Here is a 14083-nt window from a genome sequence, read left to right as displayed (position 1 = left end):
ATATTCCACACTGTAACCCCTTTTCAATCACCAACACAGAGGGATGACTCTCATGTTGATGGTTAATGATACACACTGCTCCAGGATTTATTAATAAAACTTATAAATACCATCCCCCTTGATCTTTATTCATAGCATGGGCAAGAGGAAAACATGACTCAAGCCCGACAGACAACAGTATGGCTGGTGTCCTTTTTGATAAATGCCACGGTCATCGGGAACGTTCCTGTGATCCGTGTTTATAGGAATGAGATCATTATAGCCTCACAAGAAAAAAAAAGAAGAAAGAAACTGGATCGTTAAAGGAAGGCAGTTGCATTTTAATCTCTTAAACATCACTGGGGAGATTACTGAACATGTGACAGCTTGTAACAGTTGAGCTAGTAAATTCATGAGTTATTTAGCCATCTTTAGCGTAACTTTCTCAGGATTATTCACGTTTCACACTTTTGAGCTAAATCGAGTGAGCGCTCCTGAATTCATGTGTTGTGTTTAGTTTTAAATGTAGTTATTATGCCCTCTAGAGGTGCATTAAAAACATCACAAAAAAACGAAAGAAAGCAAATAAAATTAAATTAAAAGGTTCGAACAAAAGGAGGAGGTGTTTGCTTAGGCAAAGCTATGATGTCACATTATCCCAAAACAACATCACTCATTTTACAATTCACTTTAGATATACTGTTGAGCTCAATCAAGGTTGCAGAACAGAAAATCCACATGACTATATTTATATTTTAGTGCTCAAGAAATAATATTAAAACTCTAACTAAAATAAATTAAAAGGAAAAGAAAAGTGTGAAAGTAAAAACTACTTGCAATCTTGCACAAATCAATACATATTTAGATTCTGTCACCAGCATCTAGGAGGTCACCTCTGCAAGTTTCTTGAGTGATTCTGGTGAAACAGACAGCTGAGTCATAATGTTGAAACCACAGATAAGCAGACTTCCTTTCATGCCAACAAACGACAGCTGGTTGTGAAACGTTGTGGCCGGCAACATTCTCTGATATGGAGTTGATGAACAGGTTTGGACTGTAAATTCTGTTTAATGATTAATGAAAAGATCATATTTAATGTTTCTCAGAACTGCAATTTGTAATTATAAAATATTTGATCATCTGTCTAGGGAGGTAGAGCGGGTCATCCACTGCTAGGAAGGTCAGCGCTCCTCCAGTTTGCATGTTGAGATGTCCGTGGGCATGGACAGTATAGTTCATTGAAGGATCAGAATATGTGTTTTAGTTAGTACTTTAATCCTCATTTAGAGGCATAGAATAAAGTGCTGAATAAATAAATGAATTCAGGTTGTAGTAAAGAAAATTTTTCATGTGTTCCGTTAGGGTAGAAAAGTACCATATGGAGCCATGTGAAAAAGAACACTTCCACAGGGCTCCATGCAGTCCTGTGATAAACTTTGCCCACTCGTACTGCTTACTCTAAAGTGGGAAAGTAGCAGGCAGTTGCTTTGCACTTCATTCATGTATCCTCAGCAAGTGTGGCTATGTCCATAAAAGCTCACATTTTGGCAGTTGCCGATTTGCAGCACTCAGGTGTGTGTTAGCACAATGCCACAATCTTCAGAGAAGGAGACATCCCAGCAAATTCATCCCAAAGTCAGACTGTACAATGCTTAGAGTAAATATAAAAAACCCAGACTCCTCTAGGCTCAGTTAGCATGTTAAATGTTACAAAAAAGCTAAGGAAGTATGATTTGTTTGGAAAGGTTACCAAGAGAAGTTAAGTTTAGGATTTCTGGACCAATTTGCTCTGGACAGGCGAGCCCAAAGAGGGGATGTTCGGTCATAATCCAGTGACACTAGTCATTGTAAAGCTGTGGCTGTGTGATTTACTTCTTTTTATTATTTTTCTTGTGTTGCACTCCAGCCCCCCCCAGGCCGGTGTGTAACACACACTTGATGAAACCAAACACAGGAAATCAGCACAAACACCTCACACTGGCTGTCAAGATTGGTGATGATGGTGGTGATTTGGCCTTTTTTTTTTTTTTTTGGTTGCTCACCTTTGCAGTCACTGAGTCATAAATGAATGCATGCTGACCTCAATGAGCTGAAGCAATGTTGCAAAGAAAAGTAGGCCAAAAGTCCTCCACAGTGCCGTGAGAGACTAATGTCATGCAGAAAACAGTTACTTCAAATAATTACCACTAAGGATGCTTCTACATGCCCCTGAATCATGGGATTGACTGGTTTTTCACAAGAGCGCAAAGGGCAACTGTAGGTGTAAGCATATTATATATATGTAATAAATAGGCTGCCGTATTGTTTGAAGCTGTTATCGCTTTTTAAAATTTAGTCTGCATACTTTGCTCAAATACATTTAAAAGAAATTGTGCAATTATGAAAAAAAAAGAATCTTTTTTTTAGGTCAGAGAACATCTACCTTAGCTCAGCTTTAGGTGCAACACATCTGTTAGGGAGTGTTTTTAGAATAGAGAATCACATTAATGTGAGGTTGCTGAAAACATTCATAACATCATGAACTCATCCTATAGATTATAAAAACTGCAGCACAAAACATACAGAAGAAAGACGCAATAAGAATATGCAAATCAGAAGCTGCAGTTAAGTTCGAAAACACGCACAAATATGAACACTTTCAATCATACATTTTTAGATGAAGTCATACACAGAATTTTTGATTATGCATACTTAATCTGCTTTGTAGTGTAGTGTATCAGAGAATAAACTGGCATTTATTTCTGACTTATACTGAGCACAATGTATGTAAAGTGATAATATTCCAAAGTACACCCAAAAAACCCCCATGTTTTTTAGACATATTTTCAGTGCATATGAAAAGGGAAAGTGTAACCTTTGGCTTGAAAGTGGGAAAGTACTGATTTTCATGAACATACAGCAAAAGAGGATTTGGGTGTTTTATGTTAGAAACTAAGTGAAAACCAAGAAGCTAAGCACAGCTTCTGAGGAGCAAGGTCAAATTACATTAAGTTCATGTACCTTAGATGCTTACTAATGAATATTCATATTATGCTTACATATCTCCCATGTTTCCAATTCATGCTTAGTGCTAACAAATCTGTTTCTTCTTTATGTGCAGGCGAAAAGAGGGTTTTTTGTGCCTTATTTTAGTACAAATGTATCTGTCATGGGTCTTCGACCAAGAGTTTGTGTTTTAGACTCAGCACCAACCAAGTGTGTTTGCTCTTAGAACTGTGTCTTCACACTGACCCTCACATACAAGGGTCAGTACTACAGGCAGAAACATGGCTGTGCCATTGGCTCCCTAGTTTCACCCACTGTGGCCAACTTTTACTTGGAAGAAGTGGAAAAGAGGGCTCTGTTATCCTACCCTGGGACACCACAAAGTCATAGGTTCAGGTATGTGGATGACAACTGGGTGAAAATCAGAGCTCAGGATGTACCAAAATTCACTGATCACATTAAACCAGAGAACAAATACATCAAGTTCACCAGGGAGGATATGAGAAATGACAGACTAGCCTTCTTAGACTATGAGATTTCCGTCAGTAATGGGGGACATTTAAAAGTTAATGTGTACTGTAAGCCAACGCATACAGATCAGTATTTAAGGTTTGACTCTCATCATCTCTCAAACTGGGTGTCATCAGGACGCTACAACACAGACCAAACACCATTCCCACGGATACAGCGGCCAGGGAAGAACAAGAACACATCAAAAAGGCTCTGAGTAAACGTGATTATCCCAGCTGGACATTTGTCAAAGCCAGGAAGCCACCTAAAGAAAGCTCCAGCCGATCCAGGAGAGAAGGACAACTGCTGTCTAAGTGAAAACCCTTAGTGATCCCTTATGTGTCAGGAGTATCAGAACAGTTGAGAAGTATTTTCTCTAAACACTCTGTAGCTTTCAACTCCCAAAACACACTGCGCCAAAAATTGGTCCACCCCAAGGATTGGGTTCCCCGACACAAACAGAGTAATTGCCAGGAGGATTGAAATGATTTATATGTCGGGAAAACCAAACAGCCTCTGCCTAAGTGGATGGCACAACACAGAAGGTCTAACTTGTCAGGCCTCCCACTGAAAATGTTATGTCCAGATGAACAAAATCAACTTTTTGTGTTCCCATGTGTTTCCACTTCCCTTATCACCCCTCAGTGTGTACATTGTCCTTCTGTTAACACGGGTCTTCAACTGTCTGCATTTTGGTTGTCTCTCTGCTCCACTCGCTTTGCTGCCGGAGATCATAACAGCACGCTCTGATCAGAATAGAAAAGATTTTGTTTTTGAGTTTTGAGGCGTTTTGTAGTGTTTTGCCAATCAGCCTGAATAAATTGCTCACCTTCTGTTAACTCTGCTCTCCACGCATCAGCATTTAGGTCCTCCCTCTGCTCCACTTGATCTGCTGCCGCAGATCACGACAGTTTCAACGCAGCGTATAAAAGACAAAGAAGGAACGCAGTGGGGAAAGAACACACACACAAAAAGAGAGACAGAAATACAATAGGGGAAATACAAGTCGACTAACACAGCAAAAATGGCTTTAAATTTTGGTTTGAAGGCGGCTAAATGCAGCAGATTTACAGTAAGCTGAATGCAAATACTTTTACCAGTACAAGCTTCTCTGTTGAAATGGATAGAGACAGAAATTTACCATAATGACACGCAAACAAGGGCATCTATTATTAGAACTCCAATGCTATCTCTTTAAATTTGACACTATAAAATTTAGACACTTCAGCAGAGCAGCACAAACTAATTATATCGTAGAGAAGAGGAAGCTAGCTGACCAGTCTTTATTGGCAGGCACCCAAGAGCACAACTTCCTGCTCATGGTATGCTGCTCTTTGTGGCTTGACAGTGACAGAGAGAGAGAGAGGGAGAGAGAGAGAGAGCGAGAGAGAGAGAGAGAGAGAGAGAGAGAGAGAGAGAGGTGACATGCATAAGAGGTTTTTTTTGACAGTTACTGAAAAAAGTCACATTTGCAGCAGACAGCAGCATAGAGCAGCGTGATGGAGCCACAAGAGATCAGAGAGGGATTCTTAGTGAAAAAGGTAAGAATAACTACATGAAAACTAGAAAGTTCTTGCCATTGTCTTTGTAAACACAGAGCTTCTTAAAAGTATTGATAAAGTAAGCATAAAATACTATTGTTACTTCCTGTAATACTATTGTTTTTGTTTCATTATTTTTTGATAATGAAACAACAACAAAATTGAGGGAATGACAAGACTAGATTTTTTTTTTATCCATTTTCAATTCAGTGTAATAACTAATTTTAAGTAAAAAATAATTTTCAAAAAAAAATAAACCCACAAGAACAATATAAAAAAATGGGTAGGGCACTTTCTGAGGTTTCAAACTAAGATGAAAGAACAGCCACTTGAAAAAGAAATCAGCACACCCGCAGGAAAAGCTTTACTTCACAAAAAGACAATGAAAATGTCATTCAGGAATAGCAAAAAACTAACATTGTTTTACTCAATTGGGAACAGCGATACATGTTTCTTGAAAGGTACTTCATGGCAGACAACTGCACACTTCTGTTCTGTAGTTGCAACAGTGACTCAAGTTCCTACTTCTGTTTACAACACGAAGTAAAACATGAATGTGTTGTGGCCTTGTTCTACTTATAAACTGTCGCTCAAAGAGAACACCTGAATATATGACCTGAAACCTTGTCATTTGCAATGTGCTGTCATCAAACAGTGCTGTGAAAAACAGTGAAAAGATGTAACGAATAGATCAATTTCAGGAGACAAATTCAAATGGACTACACAAACACTATGAAGAATATTCACACACTTAGACGACAAGCCATTTCCTGCATGCATAATGGAATTTATTCTGAATGTCAACGTTCATACATTTGGTAGGTACATCAGCACACTTTTCTGTTTGGGTCTAGGTGTGACTTTTTTCTTTCCACACACTTGAAATGCTTTTCAAAGGCCATTCAGGAAGTGTTTTAGGTTTTGCGACACTGGTTTTCTTTTCAGCGTGCATGACAACAGCTATGTACAAATGATGACCTTTAGCTTGTTCAATTATGAGGAGTGCATGATAGGGTGAGTGGTATTAGTCATAGCCATGTCTCATGGATGACATATCTAAATTTAGACTATATGGACAAAAATACTGGGCCTACACATCATGCCTCAGCAATGGAAACTCATTGCATTGTATTCTGGCCCACAATGTGGGTGTTGATGTTAAATCTGGAAAGGTTTTTTATGGCCTTTTTATTTTTCAATTTAATATATTTTTTTTTTAATTTTTGATGGCCAGAGCAAAATGCATTGTTATTGCCACAAGTCAAATGTGTGCAATCTTTTCCTGTGATGAAATTCTAGAGCTACTCAAAGACTTAATTTGCATTGAACTCCATCATCTGGACCCTGGACAAAGTGCCACTTGATTGAAAACTATACCACTTTTAGATGATATTCATTAATTTTAATATTTTGTTAAATAATAATTAATTAAGTCTTTTGAAAAGCTTGACAGATATAATGGTTTGTCTTAAACACCAAACAGGTGAAATTAAACATTTATAAGCACAAACCCAAAGTGAAAGCAGTCTACTAACAGATTCCCCAAGCTGCAGATTCATTTCTGCATTTACATGTCACAAACAAGGGGCCAAGAAAGTATACCCTGCTTTCCTTTTTAAGTGTGCTTGTTAATGTTGCACTTTAGATCAGTGGCGTCTGCATGGGGAATATGATTATTTATTTGTTTAAGGGAATTCAAACAAAATTAAAACATAATATATATGATTTCTTCTTGCTACATTATTTAAACGAAAAGGTGACACTTTGTTTTATTTATATAAGTGACCAGTGGCCTTTAAGGCACGGTGTTTTACATTTTAAAAATAAATGTGTACAAAGTATTACATAGCTGTTACCACATGTAATTCTAAGCAGGATGGTGTGTGGAAGAATACGTTTATTTACACCTCCACCCAAGTCATCTTGTAAATTATCATTCTGTGAACAATAATAACAATAATATATATTATATATATATAATTATATATAATAAATATATATGATTTTTTTGCATTTTGCCTTAAAGCAGCTTATTTCTTATTGATCCTCAGGGTACATTGCTAAATTCCTGGAGAGCAGTGTGGGTGGTGTTGTCAGAAGATGGAGTGGACTTCTATAAAAAGAAAACAGACCGTTCACCTAAAGGGATGATCCCATTGAAGGGAGCAACACTGAGCAGCCCTTGTCAGGATTTTGTCAAGAGGACGGTAAGAAAATGTTGCTGTACGGAAAAAAAGAGTGCGGGAACCCTACTGACTCAAAAACTGCAGTTAGTGAGTCAGCGGCACATTGGTGACTTTTACACACTTAGTGACCCAACCCTGCAACTTTATGTGGTCTCCCACTTCGTGGTTGAGCTGCTGTGGCTCCTAAATGCTTCCACTTTACAATAATGCCACTCACAGCTGACCGGGGAAAAGAAGAAGAAGAGAAGAAATTTCACTAACTGACTTGTTGCAATCAGGCATCCTGTTTCAGTGAGCTCTTCAAATCTGCACGGCTAAGTGCTTGATTTTATACACTGTGGCAGTGGGAATAAAAACAGCTGAATTCAAACATTATAAGGAGTAGCTTTTGTCCATATAATGTAAAAAGAACTAGTTCTAAAGAGTTAGATCTGTCATATGTAGAGACACTGTTCATTATTCACACTCCACTGTAAAAGTACTAAAAGGTAGATTCAAATTGAGACCATCAATGCCATCAAAATGTTAGACTGACTAAATATGCTTCTTTTAGTTGGTTTTCAAGATTACCACTGAGAAGAAGCAAGATCACTTTTTTCAAGCCTCGCACGTGGAGGAGAGAGAGCTTTGGGTCAAGGACATCAAGAGAGCCATTACCTGCCTCGAAGGGGGAAAAAAGTTTGCCAGAAAGTCTACCAGACGCTCCATTCGCCTGCCTGAAACAGTCAACCTAGCGTACGTTGTGTTAAATTGTCTTAATGTTGAACACTATTAAACAGAAACAGTATTTTACTCATTACTCATTACTCATTACTTTAAGAACTGCAGCAGCAGCTAACAGTAATTGTCTGTCTATTATATAAGCACTTGCTATCAGTTTACAGTACCTTTTTTAAGCTTACAGCATATATACAAAATGTGAAATCTGCCATCCCGGCATGCCTAGCTACAACTGCTAAATTTTTACTGGAACATCATTACTTCAGCGAGGTTGAGTGAACTGTCAAGTGCTTCAATAGAAAGAAGAAGCAACACTGACAGCACTCTCATTGTTTCCTCAGTGCGCTGTACACAGAGATGAAAAACCAGGATGACGGCGTGAAGGAGTTAAAACTGGAACAGCAAAATCGAGTCTTCAACCACTGCTTCACCGGTACACCTGTCTCAGTTTTGTTGATGTAACAGGTGTGCAAGAAGTTCTTTTTTAACTTCAAATGTTCTCACCATTCTTCTCCGATTCCCCATTTTTTGCACAGGTGCGACGGTGGTAGACTGGCTGATTTCAAAGGAGAAGGCGAGAAATAGACCTGAGGCACTCATGCTGGCAACAGGGCTCATGAATGAGGGTTTTCTCCAGCCTGCAGGTGACTTATCAAAAGAGGGAGCAGAAAGCGGAGAGCAAGCAGCCTTCTTAGATGACACAAAAGCTCTCTACTATTTTGTAAGTTAAGCTGAGCAAACACTGCCATTTAACAATATGTTAACTGTATTATACATTCGGCAAAAGCATTGTATATTATACATATATATTTGTTTTGTTGTGATTGCAGGCAGACAGTGGCTTCTTTTGTGAAGGCTACTCCAGTGATGAAGATGTTCTTCTAAAGGAAGAATTCAGAGGAAACATCATAAAACAGGGTTGTTTGGTTAAACAGGTGAATCAGAAAACAAGAAAAACTTTCCCAGTGTCTTTATTCCGACATATACGCTTAGATAGTTGACCTACAAAGTCTGCAGACGTCTCCCGATAAGAAGCCACTGTTGTCATTTGTCTTGCTGCAAAAGATCCTTCAAAACAGAGATAAAGATAGCAGTAACCTCCAGCAGTCGTGTCAGTTTCTCTGAAAGAGGAAACCTGTGTTCGCTGCTGAGTGATACAATCAAATAAAAATCTGATAACTCAACTGAAAACTGTGTTATTTGTCACAGGGACATAGACGGAAGAACTGGAAGGTGCGAAAATTCATACTCAGAGATGACCCTGCCTATATACATTACTACGATCCTGCAAAGGTAAATACTAATTTTGCAGACATGCAATGGTAAAAATAATTTAAAGAACTGAAACAATAAGGGGTAATCATTTAGAAACACCCCCTCCCTAGTTACACAACTTGTCTTCTTTCTGTTATATTCCTCTAATTTCTTTTCTTCTTGTCAGGCTGATGACCCTCTGGGCTCAATCCACCTCCGTGGGGCAGTGGTCACAGCTGTGGACTATGTGCCTGATGGTGTGTGAGACTGCTGCCACACAATAAACATGTTTGCTTTCCTCCTGTTGCTTTTCATCCCCTTTAACTCATCGCCTTGTCTTTTAATGCTTTCAGCCAAAAAAAAAGATATTGATGGCAACCTATTTGAGATCATCACTGCAGACGAGACTCACTACTTCCTCCAAGCTGCTACAGACCAAGAAAGAAGGGAGTGGATCAAAGCAGTACAGATGGTGTCAAAAAGCGGAAAATAACAAATAGCGCGGAGCAGCAGGGGAATATGTAACAGCTGCAGTGGCATATCGAATGCAAAAGTTTGGTAGTTCTGTAACTATATTCTGTCACCCATGCTTTTTGTATAGTTTTTAATTGTTTTAGAGTAACTTAAAATATAAAGTTCTTTACACACAAACTGCAAACATAACTTCTGCTGTAACTAAAGACAATCAAATTTATAATGCAAGCTTAATATAAAGTGTCATAACCAATGTTTACTCCATGTTAGTGGACACGAAGATATGATAGCAAAGTAAAAATGAGCTGAGGAATAAATAGAATGAATTATAATTAGATGACATTGCAAATATCTATTTATTTTAAATATTCTATTCTGTAAAACTATGATACAGCTGAGTCTTACCAAATGACATAAGAGAGTAAAGGCTGAGACAATATGAAAGATAAACTGGGTTTTTTTCTCCTTCTGAGTCTTATTATTTGCTCCACTGTGGTTTTTTGATTTCCTCCTTCTTAACCTGCCCTTCAAAAGTCGGAGACAGTTCTAGCTATCACACGAGCACAGTTGGTTCCTGAGCGTGAACTAACTACGAATCACTTTCAGCCTTCACAGTTTCACACGTTGTGGCTTACAGGCCTGCTGCACACATGAGACAATTTATCAGTGACAGAAACGACAAGCGTTCACTACTATGTGTATTCAGAAATGTAATTTTAGTGCTGACAGCTAAACTGATGAGTTTATGAAAACTTTTTTAGTTTGTTTTTTTTAGTTTTGTCTATATTAGCTGGACTAATAATAATTTACTTATTTATTTCAGACCTATTTGTGAGAACACTGCCATTCTATTTTGAAATCCCTGTCATATAAGTCAAATTAGCAGTGTAAACCACTACAGACCATCTAACATTTTATTTTCAGGTGTGATTAGTGGTATTTGAGGTGGCCCTATATCTGGTACCTTGATACTTGGGTTTATATCGTTTATCTAAACTACAAATGTGTTAATAACCTATCTGATTGTGGTTTCATTTTTTTGTGTTACACAGGACATAGCACTCTCTTTTGACACAGTGCTTTCTGAGGTGTCACTTAGAGACAACCTTACCATAACGGAAAGGAACGATGGCAAAAACTATGAAGCTGCAGGTCTTTGATATAAATTTGACTTAATAAAAAATGTTACTTTTGCCATTTAAGCTCTTTTATAAAATGAACAATTTACTCTTAATTTTAATTCTATAGTGCAGGGCTGCACAACTTTAAGAACTTTTTCTTTTTTTCTACCATGAGTCACTGCCTCTTAATTTTCTTTCTGTCTTCTTGTTTTTTTAGTACAGACCAGTGAGCCATGCCATACTAGAGGGTTGGGAACAACCTTTGGCTTCAGCTGTTCCCCTTTCAAGTCATTGCTATATTCCAATAACTGGTGCTTCTTTAAGTACTTGAGCATGTTTCTCTTCTGTTCTGTTCTGTTAATATTTTTTAAGAGAGGGCGAGAGGATAAATCAGCAAAAGCAACATTTCATAATAAAAAGAGAATGTCTGACTGTAGCTTCCTGCATATGTTTGTTTTACAATTTTAACACCGGAGGGCGCTATATATCAACTTTATATTTTTGTTTTCAGTCAGTTGTGGGAGCTTGTGTTCAGTGTATAATGGTTATATCACTATGCTTTGAAATCACGTTAATCTACATACACTTAGACTTTTAATACTGTCCACATAAGAAATAACCAGGCGTGTTTATAAAGGAAAGATAGAAGACTGAAGCTCAGCTGTTTAATAAAGCACACTTATGCACCTTGTAGTAAATGGAACTATGAAACTATGTATAAAGCAATAGTATACTAACAACCCTTAGACTATATTTTAAATGCAATGATAGTAAAAACTGTATTTAAACAATCAAGTGTAATGTCTGACTGGCACGATTAATCAGTGGAGGTTTTTGAATCATATCTGTTGACTTGCAGGTGCCTGTGCAAAGCCTGTTTTTATCTTGCTACACTCCAGCAGTAAGCATGCGGAGTATAGTAAAATGACTCAGAACACTTTCCACAGAAAGTCAGTGTTTTAAGAGCAGTAAAGAACCATGAATTCATTAGGGAAAACACACTAACACAAACATTTTACAATACACTGCCAGTTCAAACCTCTCATCCTCACTAGATTTTCAAAAAAGAACAAAAAAAGGGGGCAAATGGGCAGAAAACAGATGTGTAGAGCCCACCAAACTGAGAGGAAAACACAAACAATTCAATAAAGGCATCATTCTAAATCCCCCACTGTTAGTCTCTTCTAAGAAGCAAACAGTGGTGGTCAAAACAAAGCACTAAAACGCAAGCATCCTTTCAGTTCTAGTGGAAGGTAGTGATCACTGAGAAGAGGCAGCATGCCATTTATGTGAATGTTCTTTCATCATGATATTCTTATGTACAGATAGCCCAACAAAGCCCAACAATCAATGTGGTTATAATGAAGCAATTTCACTGTAGAAGCTGGATATACAATACATTAACACTCACTTCGGATGTTTTCAGTCTATTCAATGGACATTATTAACTTCAATCAGCCCATTGAATGGACTGACAACATCTGAAGCGGGTGCATATAAATAGCTGAAAATACTCAACAGGGTAAAGTAAAATAAAGTTATATAACACGTACATCATATGTAATCATATGGTAAATGTTTCATTTACTAACTCATTTAAGGGATTTTAATGCCTCCCTCTCCACTAAGAAACAAAGTGTGGCAATGTGAAAAGCACAGGGAAAAGAACAAAAATCTATAAAACTTTCATAAAATATGAAATGGGAGCAATAAATCAACAAAAAGACAAACCCATAAGAAAACACAATTTCCTCAAATCCCATCCTATCTAATATGGATGTACTTGAAAACTCTCTTTGGGCATTATGTCAGCAATGAACCCGAGGGGAGGGGAAAGTTTTAACCTGGCATGCTGTAATGTGAGAGGGAAGACAGGCTTTTTAACAAACAACAAGGTCTACTTCTACTGTATGTGTCAGGATGATTACAGAGCCAAACTTTGTGTTTTAATGCAAGTAATTCCACATCTTTTCAAATCACACCTTTGTTTGTCTGGTGTCAAATGGTGACTGATTTTCACATTTTTTTCTGTGTGACTGAAAAGTTAGACACATTTAATCGTTGGACAACAAAGCCATGAAGATATATCTAGAGTATTAAAGTTACACTACCTGATTGACCACACAGATTTTGAGTTTTACCTGGCTGAGACAAAGCACTGTACAGTAATGCGTTTCAAAGCACTCCTGAACCTCTAGTCTTTCCAGAGACTGTTTTCCAACTGCCATCAAACTAACCTGGAGGAGCTAGACCACTTTCACTGTTGAGTGTCAAATGGGAAATGAAAAGTCTAACTCTGTTTGTCTCACAAATAGCATTTTTAAGTTCATCTCCATCCACATTTATGAGGTGTTAGGCACATCAAACAGCTTATGACTCATCCCTGAGTTTGGCCAAACAGACTTTTTAAGTGCCTCTTTTTGACCAGTGTGAAAGAAAGTTTACTTCATCATTTACTCGTGACTCCCCAAGAGGAGTCTTTTATATGAGTCTGCTCTCAAATAACATGGGTTTTTAGATTGGATCTGTACCCTGCTGTTAAATCGTGGATAAGCCTCTGCCCAGGTGGAGTACTTCAAAGCTCCTCAGACTAAAAGCCCATCTTCCATCAACCGTTCAACAGACTCTGTGTGCAAGATTGGATCTGTTCCTTATTAACAGCATTTAAAATGAGCATGTGCTTTCTTTGTTCTAACTTCAAAGGCTCTGATGTCTGACTCACCACGTTTTGTACTGTAAATGATATGTTTTGTTCTTTTTGGAACGATATCTTCAAGGAACAAGACAACTCAAATTGGAAATTGAGACATACTTGATGAAATAGAAATCTGACATCTGTTGCTGCAGTTCAGCATCAAAAATGTCAAACTGTCCAACAAGTCATAAAAGCCTCAACAGAAAATTCCTACGAAAGACTTTCGGCAGGGCCAGAGTGGTTGTACTTCAAAGTCAGCACTATCGCCTTACTGACTATACACGTAAGCAATATATGCATGTTGATTTTAGGAGTATTTAACTTATTAAGCATGTCAAGTAAGCAAGACTAGAGCAACATTGTTCTGTGAGTGCACTCCACTTTCATGAAGAAATAACAACAGAACAGAAATACTGAATAATTGCTCACAGAAGACTCACCCCCGCTTATGCATACTACAGATGACTGAATTTCCCTGAAGGCGGGATCCATTAACTGCTAATGAAAAGAGCATGACAGCTTCATTTAAACTCTCTCACATTCACTGCATGGTTGACACTAAGTATAATACTCACCATGCCATTCATTCATCTCAATTTTTTTCTGTAAATACTGTAA

General features: G+C 37.8%; 1 protein-coding gene across 2 annotated transcripts; it reads left to right on the top strand.

The window, feature by feature from the left end:
* Positions 1-4881: 4881 nt before the first annotated feature.
* Positions 4882-11206, top strand: plek (pleckstrin). Of its 2 annotated transcripts, XR_005615230.1 has the most exons (10): positions 4882-5015; positions 7067-7222; positions 7755-7936; positions 8263-8354; positions 8458-8642; positions 8752-8856; positions 9131-9214; positions 9363-9432; positions 9529-10801; positions 10988-11206. XR_005615230.1 is itself a non-coding variant. In XM_031756995.2 (9 exons), the coding sequence occupies exons 1-9, from the start codon at positions 4974-4976 to the stop codon at positions 9666-9668; spliced, it is 1056 nt and encodes a 351-aa protein (XP_031612855.2). In that variant the 5' UTR covers positions 4882-4973; the 3' UTR covers positions 9669-11206. The 2 variants fall into 2 exon arrangements, 1 of the variants encoding a protein (XP_031612855.2); XM_031756995.2 differs by having other exon boundaries at positions 9529-11206.
* Positions 11207-14083: the final 2877 nt, after the last annotated feature.

This window comes from Oreochromis aureus, linkage group 13, assembly GCF_013358895.1.
Source record: "Oreochromis aureus strain Israel breed Guangdong linkage group 13, ZZ_aureus, whole genome shotgun sequence".
Classification (NCBI taxonomy): Eukaryota; Metazoa; Chordata; class Actinopteri; order Cichliformes; family Cichlidae; genus Oreochromis; species Oreochromis aureus.
Note: the sequence above shows the minus strand (reverse complement) of the source record. Positions and strands in the feature narration are given on the sequence as shown.